This window comes from Salvia hispanica, chromosome 1, assembly GCF_029641045.1.
Source record: "Salvia hispanica isolate PSC_SH4W2 chromosome 1, Shi_PSC_v1, whole genome shotgun sequence".
Lineage (NCBI taxonomy): Eukaryota > Viridiplantae > Streptophyta > Magnoliopsida > Lamiales > Lamiaceae > Salvia > Salvia hispanica.
In genome coordinates, this window is record NC_142692.1 from 16586613 (window position 1) to 16601018 (window position 14406).

Consider the following 14406-nt stretch of genomic DNA (forward strand, 5'->3'; position numbering starts at 1 on the left):
TGAAAATTGCAGATGGGGTGACTTCCATGGATGAATTCTTGAAAGAATTCTTCCCCAAAGAATACGAAGGAAGCAATTGCATCTCCAAGAACAGATTACTGCAAATACGACAACCAGATTCTGACCCTGTTTACATCCTCACTCTACTTAGCCGCCTTAGTCTCTACATTCAGAGCCTCCCACGTCACCCGAAACAGAGGCTGCAGGGCTAGCATCATCTGTGGCTCCATCAGCTTCTTCTCCGGCGCAATCATGAAACCGCTGCTCAGAACATCGCAATGCTTATCATCGGCTTTTTACTCTTTATTTGCTTTTTCAATACTGTTATTTTGGTATTTTAAATGATATATCCTTAAAATAATTAAGTTTATGATTAGGAGTTGGTAATCCCATTAAAAATTACTTAAGTTGGTTAAAATTGTGATTAAATTGTTGACCGTTAAATATTAACGGAGGACCAATTGTGATCCGATATGAAATATACAGAACTAAAAAATTTAAAAGATAAAGTTTATGACCAAAATGATAAAATAAGCATATGTTAAGGACCAATTTTGGCCTTTAGTCTCTCATTTTTATATACTTATATATCCCACTCTAAGTAAAGCATTTCCTATTAGGCAAGAGATTTTATACAACATTATTATGTGAGGTAAGTTGAGAGAGAATAAAGTGGGACATGCCAAAAAGAAAAATGTGTTGTATCACTAAGAGCAACTCCAAGGGGAAGGGTAAATGGATAGGTAAACTAATATAACTACCACATTCACCTTTTTTTCATGGTCCAAAGGGAGAGGTATTTGAGAAGGTATTATATATTTTTCTATTTTAAAGATGTATCTTTACCTCCCCATCAATGGAGAGGTAAAATCTTATAACTACCATATTTGCCTTCTTTTCATGAAAAACCATTCTCCAAAGGAAAGGTATTTGAGAAGGTATTACACTTCATATTTTTTAATGCATTTTGTACTGTTATTTTATTTTTAAAAAATAATTTACCTTTCTATATACTTTTTTGGCTTTTCCCTTTGGAATGTGTTACTCCCTCCGTCCCACATAATTTTACCCAATATTCTATTTTGGGCCGTCCCACATAATTTTACCCATTTCACTTTTACTATTTTTGATAGTGGACCTCATATTCCACTAACTCATTCTTACTCACATTTTATTATAAAACTAATACTTTAAAAGTAGGACCCACATCCCACCAACTATTTCAACTCACTTTTCATTACATTTCTTAAAACCCGTGCCGGGTCAAAGTGTGTAAAATTATGTGGGACAGAGGGAGTACTTTTTAGAATGGTATATCTCACTTTTTAAGAAAGTAAATACATAATATACTTTTTCAATATACCTTCTCCCCTTGGAGATGCTCTTAGAGTGGGACGAAGAGAGTATTAACGAAATATTAATTTTATAGTACTCCCTTCGTCTCGGCTAAGATGTTGTTAATGTGTTTAATTGAAGAGAGAAAGAATGGGTGTAAGTATTAAATGGAATGAGAAAGAGAGTTGAATATTTAATTGGAGTGGGAAAAAAGTAGTTGAGTGTATTAATTGGAGAGGGAAAGTTACCGAAAATAGAAATGTGTATCTTGATTGGGACAAACCAAAAAGAAAAATGTGTCATCATAGCTGGGACGGTGGGAGTAGAATATTAGTGTATGAGTTAGTGGAATATGCTAGTTCGCTTACTAAAAGTGAAAAAATGTAAATATATTTTTAAATTACTCCCTCTCTTCCACCATAAATGAGACGCTTTTTTTGAGCACGAGAGTTAAGAAATTGATAGGAGTATTTAAAGAGTTAAGTGGAGAGAGACTAAAAGTATGAGAGAGGAAAAAAAGAAGAGAAGTGAAGAGATAATAAAATAGGTGAAATAATAAAATAAGAGAGATAGAAATGTACTCCCTCTGTCCCGGATAAGATGACACATTTCTTAGTCGACACATGATTTTAGGAGTTGTTAATTAATGTTGAAAAAGAGTGTGTAAGTATTAAATGGAGGGAGAAAGAAAGTTGAATATTTAATTAGAGTGAAAAAAGTGATTGTGTATATTAATTAGAAAGCGATAATTATTAAATATATAAATATCTCATCTTGATTGAGAGTTGAGACAAACTAAAATGAAAAGTATGACATCTTACTCGTTAGGATGGATGAAGTATTACTTTTATAATAAATGAAAATAACTCATATGATGGTACATTAAAAAAAAAGAAGTGAGCCGCTTATAATAGAATGGAGAAAATAGTGTAGATAATTTGAAATCTAATCTTGAAGAAAGTGAGCCATAATGTGAAATCTAATCTTGAATTACCTACTTTATGAGTAGTAGATTGTTTAAGAATTAAGTAGAGGTTGATTGTTCATTTGTAATTGTGGACCCTTCACCGAACACGAGCTTACAAAAGGGTGTCATCAAAAGTCTACATAGGATTTGTGACTAAATTAACTTACAACTAATACATATAATTGCTACTACTACATGCCAAATTCCGAGTCACTATATTTATTCCGCTACGTAAATATGCTCAATATATTTATTATATTTATTCTGCTACGAAAATGTGTTTAATCTTATTTTAATATACTACCTCTATTCCATTCTAAGCTGTTACTATTATTATGTAGGAGTATCAGATTTTATACAATGTTATTATGTGAATTAAGTGGAGAGAGAATAAGTGGGACATGTCAAAAGGAAAAGTATAATGTATCATCTAGAGTGGAACGAAGAGAGTATTAATGAAATATTAATTTTATAGTAGAATATGAGTGCATGAGTTAGTGGAATATGCTATCTCACTTACTAAAAGTAAAAAAAAAAATGTAAATATATTTTTAAATTACTTCATCCATTCCACCATAAGTGAAACACTTTTTTTAGCACGATATTTAAGAAATTGATATTTAATGAGTTAAATGGAGAGAGTGAAAGTATAAGAGAGAGAAAAAAGTAGAGAGTGATATAGAATAAAGTAGGTGAAAGAATAAAATAAGAGAGATGAAATATACTATCCCCATTCCGGCTAAGATGACACATTTCTTAGTCGGCACGAGATTTTAGGAGTTGTTGGCTAATGTAATTAATTAGAGAGAGAAAGAGTGTATAGGTATTAAATTGAGAGAGAAAGAGAGTTGAATATTTAATTGGAGCGAAAAAAAAGGTTCTGTATATATTAGAGAGAGAGTTATGAAATATAGAAATGTATCCTCTTGGTTGGGAGTTAGACAAACTAATAAGAGTTCGTTTGGTTTGCCATATAATGGCATTTAGCTGATTTTAAATGTGAATAACTGGCGTTTGGTTTGCAATATAGCAAAACTGTCTGACCCGGCTAATTGATGAAGGCCCACTCAAAAAATGTTGAAATGCACATTTTACATTTCTGCTTCTACACCTCCGATAGAAAAAATGAATTCAATAAAGCAAATTTTTTAATGGGTCCATCCCTTTTCATGAGTAACACTATATGGCAAACCAAACTAACCCTAAGAAAAATGTGTCATCTTAGTTGAGACGAAAAAAGTATTATTTTTACTAGAAAAAAAAATACCTCAATTATGATGGTATATTCTACAAAAGAAAGTGACTCGCGTGTGATCGAAGAAATATTAAGAAGGAAGTATAGACTATTTAAAATCTAATTTTGAATTACCGACTGTATGATTAGTAGATTGTTTAAGAATGAAATAGAGGTTGATTGTTCATTTAAAATTGTGGACCCTTCAACGTAGAAGATCTTACACAAGTGTCTACCAAAGTCTACTTTGGACTGCGACTAATTCATTAACAAGTAATAATCATAGATTAAAACTCCGAGTCACTATATTTATTCCGCTACGCAAAAGTATGCTCAATATATTTATTCCCAAATCCGTCCCCATTTTCCTAATAATTCCACAACTGCTGCACTCCGGCGATCCGCGCTTGATTTCGAAATGGAGAATGCCGGAGCGGCGGAGGGAGTCGGATATTGGTTACAGTGGCAGGTACTGCTTTCCGCGCTTGTATGCGTGATCCCTACGGTCGTCGCGATCAGATTCCTCCGCAGGATAGGCGGCGGAAGCGATCCGGTCAAGTCGGCCGATCTCTGGTCTCCTTGCTGGCGGAATCTCCATCCTCGATGGCTCCTCTTCTACCGCGCCTTCGCCTTCACTTCCATGGCTTACTTGCTCTACCAGACTGTTGCTGCCTTGGGCTTCATCGTCTTCTTTTTCTACACTCAGTAACTCTCTCTCTCACACACACACTGTAAATTTGCTAGATTTAACTCGAATTTGTGCGATTGTTAATCCAGGTGGACGTTTGTTCTGGTGCTAGTATACTTTGGGGTTCGTACATCGTTAATTCACCCTCTCTGATTTCAATTTTAGTGTTTAATTTGAATTTGAATTCGAATTTTAGGGTTTGAGCTTGCTCTGTTGCAGATTGCTACTCTCATCTCGATTCAAGGATGTATGAAACCCGGGGAGAAGGAATCAGATGAGAAGCTTGGATTTCTAGAACACCTAATGCAAATCATCTATCAGGTTAGCCGCCTAATCCATATCCCATCGTTTTTGACAAATTCAATTCAACCACAATTTCATGAATTTATCAACATAACACTGGGCAAAATGTGTTTAAACAGACATCTGCAGGAGCCAGCATGATCACGGATATCGTGTTTTGGTGCCTCTTGCTTCCATTCATGTTGGGAGAGAGCTTTCAGCTCACTCTTGTGAGCATCATCTGTCTTGCCACAAATGCACAAAGTAGATCATTTCTAAGTTTGGTTCGTTTGATTTGATTATATGTTGCAGTTAATCGGATCCATGCACTCTGTAAATGCTGTCTTTCTCATTCTCGAATCTGCCCTCAATCGCATGGTAAGATTTTCCTAATCCCATCTATTTTCTTCAATCAACATAGTAAGTAAATTCATACCAATGTCATTTCCAGCCGTTTACTTGGTTCGGGCTCATCTACTTTATTCTATGGAGCTGCTCCTACGTCGTCTTTCAATGGGCTATTCATGCTTGTTGCGTCAAATGGTAAATAATACACAAATATATATGGCATAACATACTGTTTCTCATCATAAGACATGATTAACATTTTGGAGGGGTGCAGGTGGCCATACCCTTTTCTTGATCTTTCAACACCATGGGCACCTCTATGGTAATAAAACTCACAGCTAAAGAAACTAAACAACACTTGCAACTATGTAACATGTTTTTTTGTTTCAAAGGTATCTGGCTCTAGCGTTGGTTCACGTCCCCTTCTATGGATTGTATGTATGGCTTACAAAAGCAAAACATAAGGCTTTCTCAACATGGTTTCCCAATGCATTTATGAGGTGCAATCACTTTCAAATTTTCGACTCAATTTCCATATCAAATACTACTACTGTATGATAAGAGCATAATATTAAAATTTCTGAACACATAATGTGTATTTGCAGGTTTCCGGAGAAGAAAGAAATTTAGGGTTCACCAGATTCTTGCAATTGGAAATAGATGCATGTAAAATGTATTTCGAGTTAGACAGCAAATGTACAACAATAAGATCAATATTTATGCGAGATGATATGCTATATATCATTCTCTTTGAAGAGTATATTCTTACTCTTTTGGGATAAACAAAGAGATTGCAGAATTTGATTAGCAGCCAGAAAACTTTAAACGCCAATAATATATATCTAAAACAGCCCAGGGGTTGTTCAATTTGCAAAATTTTAAGAAAACTTTCAACGCCAATAATATATATCCAAAATAGCTTTAGGGGATTGTTCAGTTCGCAAAAGTATCCTCCCTTCGTCCACCAATAGCTTTAGGGGATTGTTCAGTTCGCAAAAGTATCCTCCCTTCGTCCACCAATAACGGTCAAAATTTGCCATTTTTGTAAGTCCACCAACAAATGTCCCATTTGCTTTTCACCACTTCTGTTAATGGACTCCATATTCCACTAACTTTATTTCCAAATTGGCCTTTTATTGGTGGACGGATGGAGTGTTATTCTATTCGGTTCTTGAGATTAATCTCATGACTCAATATCATAATAGATAATCATTCCCTCCAACTAAAATAATTTAACTAAATCCTAGATTTATATCCCATGATTATTTTATTTTATCTACAAAACATAACAGTCAGAAAAAAAAAACAACGGGACATTTCCTATATGAAACACACTGAGAATTTGGATCAATATAATTTGATACCCATGAAAGAATTGTTTCCAGCTGTCGAAACAATACCGAATAATAAAACTAATGACTACCCACCGAATTATAAAACTAATGACTACCCAATAACAGATTTTCACAGTAAAAATGTGGAATTCATCAAACAAAATGTTAAACCAAAATGAATAATTGGAAAGAAAAAGCAGAAATAGAAGAAAAACAAATTCAGAAACTTAAAATTGAGTATCAAAACCAAATTCCAAAACAACAGAAACCTAGATTAAAACTGTGACAATTATAAAAAAACAAACATGAAAAATTCTTCAAATGCGCTCAATCACCGGCGGTTTTATTGTAGACATAGGTCAATCCACACTTACCGCAGTAGTGCCTATCGAAGTGATTCGCCATGAAAGTTCCAGCGCCGCACTCGGCGTTGGGGCACTCCTTCCGGAGCCTCTGCACCTTCCCGGAATCATCGACCTTGTAGAACTGCAGCACGGCGAGCTTGACCTTCTTGTGCTTGTGCTTGATCTTCTTAGGCTTGGTGTAGGTCTTCTTCTTGCGCTTCTTGGCGCCGCCTCGGAGGCGGAGCACGAGGTGGAGAGTGGACTCCTTCTGGATGTTGTAGTCGGCGAGGGTGCGGCCGTCCTCGAGCTGCTTGCCGGCGAAGATGAGGCGCTGCTGGTCCGGCGGGATGCCCTCCTTATCCTGGATCTTAGCCTTCACATTGTCGATTGTGTCGGAGGATTCAACCTCCAAGGTGATCGTCTTTCCCGTTAGGGTTTTCACGAAGATCTGCATCTTGAGAAGAGGATGATGGATTTTGGGGGAAATTGGGGGAGCCCTCCGTTTTATACATTAGGGTTTTCTTGCTCACAAATTGCTGGGCTTGACACTACGGGCCTGTCATTTTTGGTCGACTCAAGGCTTTAATCTATCGGCCCAAGTTAGAAGTCCAATTTATACGTACTACTATTTTAGCTAATTTTTTTCCTAAGCTAGCTTAAAAAAATCAGCTTAAACATATACTGTACTAAAATTTTAAAATGGATCTGATTTCAAGAACTAGATCACATTCGAGTTAGTTTTATAATTCACACTAATGATATTATGTAAGTCCTTTTTATCAGTTTATAGTATCTTGTTTTAAGAATCGGACCGGAAACAAAAATCGGACCGACAAGCGAATCGGCATCGTTACTGGTTTACTGGTTTAACCGGTTCACTGGTCGAACCATTGGTTGAACCGGAATACTGTTTATATATATATTTATTTATTTAGTAGTAAATAATAAAATTTGATTAAATTTTTTATCAATAAATATTATAGTATTATACGTAATAGTATTATTAAGAAAAACAAGTCTTGTAGTGTATTATGGAGTAATATTTAATGACGTTAAGTTTGAATACAATAATTAAAATAAAATTCTACATATATCTTAAATAAGAGGATAAAAAATGTTAACAACAAATACTAAATACGATAACAATAAAAAATAATGAAAACTCCCAATTAATAAAACTATTTTTTGCTATATTAATATACTCCATCTGTTCCATAGGAATAGAGTCATTTTGCCATGTTGGTACGTTCCATAGTAAAGAGTCATTTCCCTTTTTAGTAAAAGTCAACATATTTTTTCACACCTACTTTACTTTCTCTTACTTTTTTCTTTCTTCATCTCTCTACCTTTTTAATTTTCCACTTTATTCTCCTTTTACTTAACTCACCTAACACAATTTTTCTTAAACTCCGTGCCGAAAAGAAACTATGGAACGGAGGGAGTAATAAACAAGGAGTAGTACTTTGAAAAATTATATACCTCCTCTGCCTAACGTAAACCTACCCCTAAAATCTGAATCCCCTATTCTGAAATACACCTCCCACCTCCCTGCACACATTTCAATTAAAGTGACTTCTCAAATCTCAATCATCATCCTCCTTTTAACTCTCTCTGAATTAATAGGGACTGGCCCACTTGCAAAGGATTACATACTAGTGTTCACCTTTTAAGATATGAGCTCTGTTTTGGTGTAAAATGTATTCCAACTTAAATAAAATGGCGCTCCATTAACATCGAATTGCCCATATTACTCCTAAGCGCATTCAAAAATTTCAAGTCCCCGCGCATTATCAACAAAACACAGCTTTTTGTTCAAATAATTCATTTTTTGTAGGTTTAAATATACGTCCTCCCATTTGAATTCACACACAGAACGCGCACGACTGGAGCTTCAACTTGAGGTAGTCTTTCCCCATCCCCATCGAATTTCAAAAGTATAGTGTTGGATTGTTGAATTTTATGAATGTGCTACTTCAAAGTTATTTGGTATGCGATTTTTGACCGCGACAGGAGTTTTTTACAGCTTCGAGAGTTTCGTTATATGCTTTTTAGATTGTAGTAAAAAATTTATGTGGAGGTGGAGTTGTATTGTGTTTTCCAATGAATTCAGTAGCTGATATAATTGTCTTTGTTTGGGTAAAATCGTTACCAAAATGAAATTATGTGCTTCGTCGTGAAGTGGTTTATCGATGAGTTTCTCAAATTTCATGGGATTCAATTCATGGAATTTTATGGTAGGTATTATGACTGAGTCACAACCGGGTACCAAAGTTCATATGAAAGGCATACAAGCATCTGAAGGTTTGTGTGTCGTTCGGCTCCCTGTTTTTTGCAAAATGGTGTTGTATAAATCAGATAATAAACTCTTATTTTATAATTGTGCGATTACGGGCAGGAACCTCGAGCTCTGCTCGTCGAAAATTCCATAAGGGTGATCGAACTCGGATGATGTGGACCGTTCGGGAAGAGGAAATCTTGGTTGTATCAATGCTCGAACTCCTTGCTAGAGGATGAAAATCTGACAACAGTTTTCGCACAGGGAATTTGGGAAAGATTGAAGATATTCTGCGTGTGGAATTTCCAAATACCGACCTCAAAGGTACGCCCCATATCACATCCAAGATAACAGCGTGGAAGAAGAGCTACACGAGTTTGACAAAAATACTAGCGAGTGGCGTGGGGTTCAATTCGGATGGAAAGTATATGATAGAATGCGATGATGACCAATGGGAGGCAATCGTCCAGGTATTGTGCGTCAATTTGTTCGGTGCAACTGAGTATAAAATCCCTTGGTTTTGATTTTTTGCTAAGGGAACACCGACTAAGTCATGCTTCATTGTTGTGTATTGTTTTGTTTTACCATCGTAGGTTGATAAGGACGCCAAAGGCATGCGGACAAAGCCATGGCCATTATGGGAAACGTGGAAGTCCATCTTCGGCAAGGATCGTGCGAGCGGTGGAGGTGCTGAATAGGTTGATGCTGCGGCGGAGCAGGTGCGTGCTAACCTCCAAGGCAGCAGTGAAGTCAATGAGAATGACTACCACCCAATCTTTGAGGATGAAGAGACCAATAATGTGGTTCCAATGTCACAGTAGGTAATGAATGAATCCAACAGCTCGGGCAATAATGACACACAAACTTCCACCAACAAGTCTGGCTCTAGCAAGAAACGCAATCACGAGGGTCCTGATGCAGCCCTTATGGAGTTCCTCGCAAATCTCCACTTTGAGACTAATTCTTGTTTGGAGGTGATTTCGGCTAGGATCGGCTATGAATTTGACCTTGGCAAGGCAAGACAAGATATTTTTGATAAGTTTGGCACGGTGGAAGGCCTCACGCTTGCGTAACGTTATCAACTATGCAACATCCAAGGCGATAAATTGCAGCGCCTGGTGGTATTCATGGGAATGTCAGCTTGCGCGCATCTTGGATACCTGCTGATGCTAATAAAAAATAAACACAATGGCTCTTGAATGTTGGGGTTTATGATCAATGTCATGGCTATTGACCTTGTTCTTTTTTGGTTGGCCTTCTATGTGTATAGTTCGTAGTAAGGTGTCACGCATATTTTGTAAGTAAGCAGCGTGCTTGTACTAGCAAGTGAAACTCAGAAGTCTAAAGTGTGACACACATATTTTGTAAGTAGCTAGCGAATTAGGCTTTGAATTGAAACTCTATGTAATTATTTGGGACTTGTGGTCAATCATAACTTCAACAACTATGTATGTTAATATTGTTAGAGTTTGTATACTAGAAATCACGTTTCGAGTGATTGAATACTGTAAAACTCTTATTTTATTTTCCAAGAAATAAAACAAATTATTTTTATCATAATGTTGTTATGTTTTACATTTAATGGATGTTATTGCATGTTTAAATGTATAAGTAAACTTAACAAAGTCTAAGTCTTTGTTTTAATAGACCAGTTGTGGGGTGTCGTCCACTTTAAGGTAACACGGTCAGTCCTAAACAAAGAAAAAGAAGAACTTCACGACCTAGATAGAATTAGACTATCCATCGTGAAAGGTTGCAATGTCGGTCCGCATATTTCTAAGCCTTACTGAAATAAGATGATATGAAGCACTGAACGGATCTAACAGCAAGACGAGTCTTTATGCTATCTACTGAAAGACGAGGTCTTGATAAATATTTGTTTCTTAATCAATGTAGGTTAGCATTGAGCATACGGTATTGATTATGCATTACTTTGACTTATCAAATGGTGCGGGTTTTTAGCAACCCAATAATCCTGATATATTGGGTAATGGTGATTAGTATCAAGCGGTGCTAGGATTGCTATTATATTGAATCGTGCGCGAGGTGAGTCTCGTTTGATAATGTCCTCGAGAGGAGCGAAAAACAGTGTTTTATTATTCGGAACCTAGCTAGTTGGAGTTTGATTACTCTATGAATAATAAATAAGCGTTTCATGCTAAGTCCACCCTTAGAATTTATAAGAAGTTAATTAATTAAGTCCATAGCAGGAATTAATTAATTAATGAACATTTTTATCTTAAGCGCGAACGGAAACCCGGATTACTTATAATTTCGGATTTGGATGGGGAGTGTTCAATATTACTTCTGTAGTGACTGCTCGTAATATTCCAATTAAGCTTGTATTAAATTGTGGGTTCAATTTAATTAGTAAAAAGCAAATTAGGTGAGCCCACATTCAAAACCTTCCATAGATTCATGTCTGACCCAAAAGGAACTATATATAAATAGGAGAATAAAGGAGACAGAAAATACACTACATTATTTTCTCAAATTTTCGGCCACTCCTATACCTAGAGGGACGAAAATTTTCGCCCAGCTCTCGTCCGTAGAGTCGAATTTCTGTCTCTTTTATTTAAGTCCTAGTATTCCGGTGAGATCAGCCCACACTGATATTGGAGTACAGTTCGGGAACCAGAGAGAAGATCCGTGGTCTAGTATTCAAAGCGTCACGTGGAGAAGTCGTTAGCCATCGTCGATTCTTTGGAGAATTAACAAGGTATTATTTCTGCTCCGTAGAAAAGCATGTTTTAGGTTTCAATTATACTTAAAGCATGATTAATTCGAGTTATGAGCATGATACATGTGATAATTACGCGCATAGAATTTGTCTAAATAATCTGTTAAATAGATCTGATTATTATGTGATTTATTTGTTTGAATTCTCGAACGCTTCTGTTGCCAGTTCCTTCAAATACTTCATGCCTACTCAACATTTGGTTGTTCTTGATGCATACTACTCGCCATGTAAATATGAGAGTGTATGTTGCTATAGCTATAACAGACTGCAGACTGCCTGTCATCGACATCTATAAATCAACAAGTTCATACAATAGCATCACCTAATATTCACATGTCCTTAAAAAACAGAGCAGCAACCGTTTACTTAAATACAACATACATCAAAACAAAACACGGTGCTAAATCGATTACAATACGATGGATTTTTGTAAGCCCCCCAAAACGTAGGTCCGTCAAAATTAGATAAAATTCTATGGCATTACAAATTTGCTAGCATAGCAGAGATTAGGACCTACTCATCCCCAATAACTTAGTTAGAAATTGGGGCGCCTGGCTATGTGTGGCCACGTACGGAGAGGCGAGTTTGACGTAACGGAACTCGCATTGGGGGGATCGAGTAGAGGGACCAGCTTCATCTTTCTTCGTTGCATCTAGCATCGCCAAAACCCGGCCGCTCTCAAACCGAGTTTCCAGCCTCCCATCCGGGTCAACGTCTATGAAATACATGCCCACGTCATTCGTTGACTCCTGATCAACTGGAGGATCATCATCTTCCGAAAATAGTTTACGACGAACCGTTTGAGGTGGTAAAATAGTCAGAGAGTTCACATCTGCTTCAAAGCCACTAACCTCGTAACATCTCGGTTCATCAGTATGGATCACCTCGATGCAGTCAGGAAGGACTATCACATTGACTTCTCCTTCCTTCTTGACGTCGTCCATCCCGTACAAGCATGCCAGCTGCGAGAAGTGGGGGTCATCTTGGTGGTAATACGCCGCCGCAAATGGAGTTTTCTACACAATTATCATGGATCATTTACGTAATCACTGTGTATAACACAAAAAGATCCAACTTACCTTTAGAAATTTTCTCCTAAATCTCATCTGTCGCTCGCACAAACTTAGCCTGCACGTCATATGATGCGCCTTTGTAACTCACGACCGCCTTGAAGGTGGTGTACCTCTGCTTCAGGAAGTCGAGACGTTGTTTGATGTCCATCTCGGTTAACAGAATATTGGTTTTAGTCTACACTTCGTGTTGCGCCGTCATTAAGAACCAACTTGGAAAATCATCGAGCTTCCATTTAGTCTCCCTCTTCAGCCTGATGATCATGTTTAGAACAATCTCATCGATCTCCAAGGTCCAGCTGTTGTAGTATAGGTACACAGCTTGTTGTGGAATAAGCATCTTGATAGTGATGGAAGGAAGGGAATGCAAGTGGTGTGTGTAATTGTGGTTTGATGTAGCTATTATATAGAGGTTTGCATATTCATTAGTTTGAAAGACATTTATCTACTTCCCCACATCATTTCACTGGCCAAATACTCATTTCATCCCACTGATCTTGGGCGGATGGAATGTGTATTTATCACTTCTCACCGCAAAAAAAAAAACACCAACAAATTGGCAGGGATACCAATTTATGAGATTACGCGTAGGTGGTATTATTTCCTCTTTTATCTAATTATTTGATTCTCAAATATCTATTTGAAGTAGGGTATTAGCCTGACAAAAATTATGTGACAATTAGATGCTAGAAATGACATAAATTCGTCTCATTTTGTATTGACACAAATAGTCAAGGCAAATGAGAAAAAGTTCTCTGGTCTTGAAAGACATACCAAATGGCATGATAAGTTGGTATGTCCAATAAATAACATCTTGATAAATAGATATCTAAAAAAGCCATACCTCATTTTACAAATCGAAATTAGTGACTGTAAATCTAAATTCAGTCACTACTTTAATTTATGGAAATTTCACCAAAAAAATTTGGACCTTCCACATATATATTTTTACACTCCCGAAGTGCAGGTTGTATTTATTATGAGTAATACATGCGTACAATTGTATATCCTATGCTCTTTTAGATTTTAATTTTGAAATTTCTTAATATTTTTCAGGCTATAAAAAATATAATTAAAAAAACTGAAAATTATTAATAAGTAATTTGTTAACAAAAATTTATAACCACATTTTAATTTATTATTTGTGTACGATTTAAGTTTATACACTCACGTGGATGTATATAAGAATTTCCTTCTATGCACCAAAATAATTGTTGTTTCATGTTAAAACACAAAATGTTATTCAATGGACTGACCAACTCATCATGCCATTGGTTAAATTTCTACAGGGAATTTTTTCCATAGCTTTAGTATAACCATCGCAGTGGACATGTGATCATATATGATACACAAATACAAAAAACCTTCTACAATATTTCCATGAGATAAGTAAGTGGTCTGATAAAATGGACTGACCAACTCATCATGCCATTGGTTAAATTTATACAGGGAATTTTTTCCATAGCTTTAGTATAACCATCGCAGTGGACATGTGATCATATGTGATACACAAATACAAAAAACCTTCTACAATATTTCCATGAGATAAGTAAGTGGTCTGATAATATTACATAAGTACTCCCCCCGTCCCACTTAAGATGACATGTTTCTTTTTTTGGAAATTTTCTCTTTCTAATTAATACATCCAACCACTTTTTTCCACTCCTTTTAAAATATTCATCTTTCTTTCTCTCTCTATTTTAATAACTACACGCACATTTTCTCTCTCCAATTGAACACATTAACCAATAACTCCTAAAATCATGTGCCGGCCAAGAAATGTGTCATC

At 36.3% G+C, this 14406-nt stretch overlaps 2 protein-coding genes and 1 pseudogene across 2 annotated transcripts; 2 read left to right on the top strand and 1 right to left on the bottom strand.

Annotated features, from left to right (window-relative positions):
* The first annotated feature begins 3854 nt into the window (after nt 1-3854).
* On the top strand, nt 3855-5614 carry LOC125223028 (uncharacterized). The gene is made up of 9 exons (XM_048125976.2): nt 3855-4241; nt 4314-4347; nt 4444-4545; nt 4647-4736; nt 4819-4884; nt 4958-5049; nt 5129-5176; nt 5247-5354; nt 5460-5614. The coding sequence occupies exons 1-9, from the start codon at nt 3955-3957 to the stop codon at nt 5482-5484; spliced, it is 852 nt and encodes a 283-aa protein (XP_047981933.1). The 5' UTR covers nt 3855-3954; the 3' UTR covers nt 5485-5614.
* Nucleotides 5615-6391: 777 nt separating this feature from the next.
* On the bottom strand, nt 6392-7018 carry LOC125223029 (ubiquitin-ribosomal protein eS31 fusion protein-like). The gene has a single exon (XM_048125977.2). The coding sequence runs from the start codon at nt 6984-6986 to the stop codon at nt 6516-6518; it is 471 nt and encodes a 156-aa protein (XP_047981934.1). The 5' UTR covers nt 6987-7018; the 3' UTR covers nt 6392-6515.
* A 2403-nt stretch (nt 7019-9421) lies between these two features.
* Nucleotides 9422-10006, top strand: LOC148933336 (uncharacterized; annotated as a pseudogene).
* The last annotated feature ends 4400 nt before the right edge of the window (nt 10007-14406 follow it).

Bases quoted from the DNA above. Each gene is read 5' to 3' on its own strand.
- LOC125223028 (XM_048125976.2), top strand. From the start codon at position 3,955: ATGGAGAATGCCGGAGCGGCGGAGGGAGTCGGATATTGGTTACAGTGG. The intron at 4,348-4,443 runs GTTCGTACATCG...GCTCTGTTGCAG, and splicing joins TGGTGCTAGTATACTTTGGG to ATTGCTACTCTCATCTCGAT. The intron at 5,177-5,246 runs GTAATAAAACTC...TTTGTTTCAAAG, and splicing joins ACACCATGGGCACCTCTATG to GTATCTGGCTCTAGCGTTGG.
- LOC125223029 (XM_048125977.2), bottom strand. From the start codon at position 6,986: ATGCAGATCTTCGTGAAAACCCTAACGGGAAAGACGATCACCTTGGAG.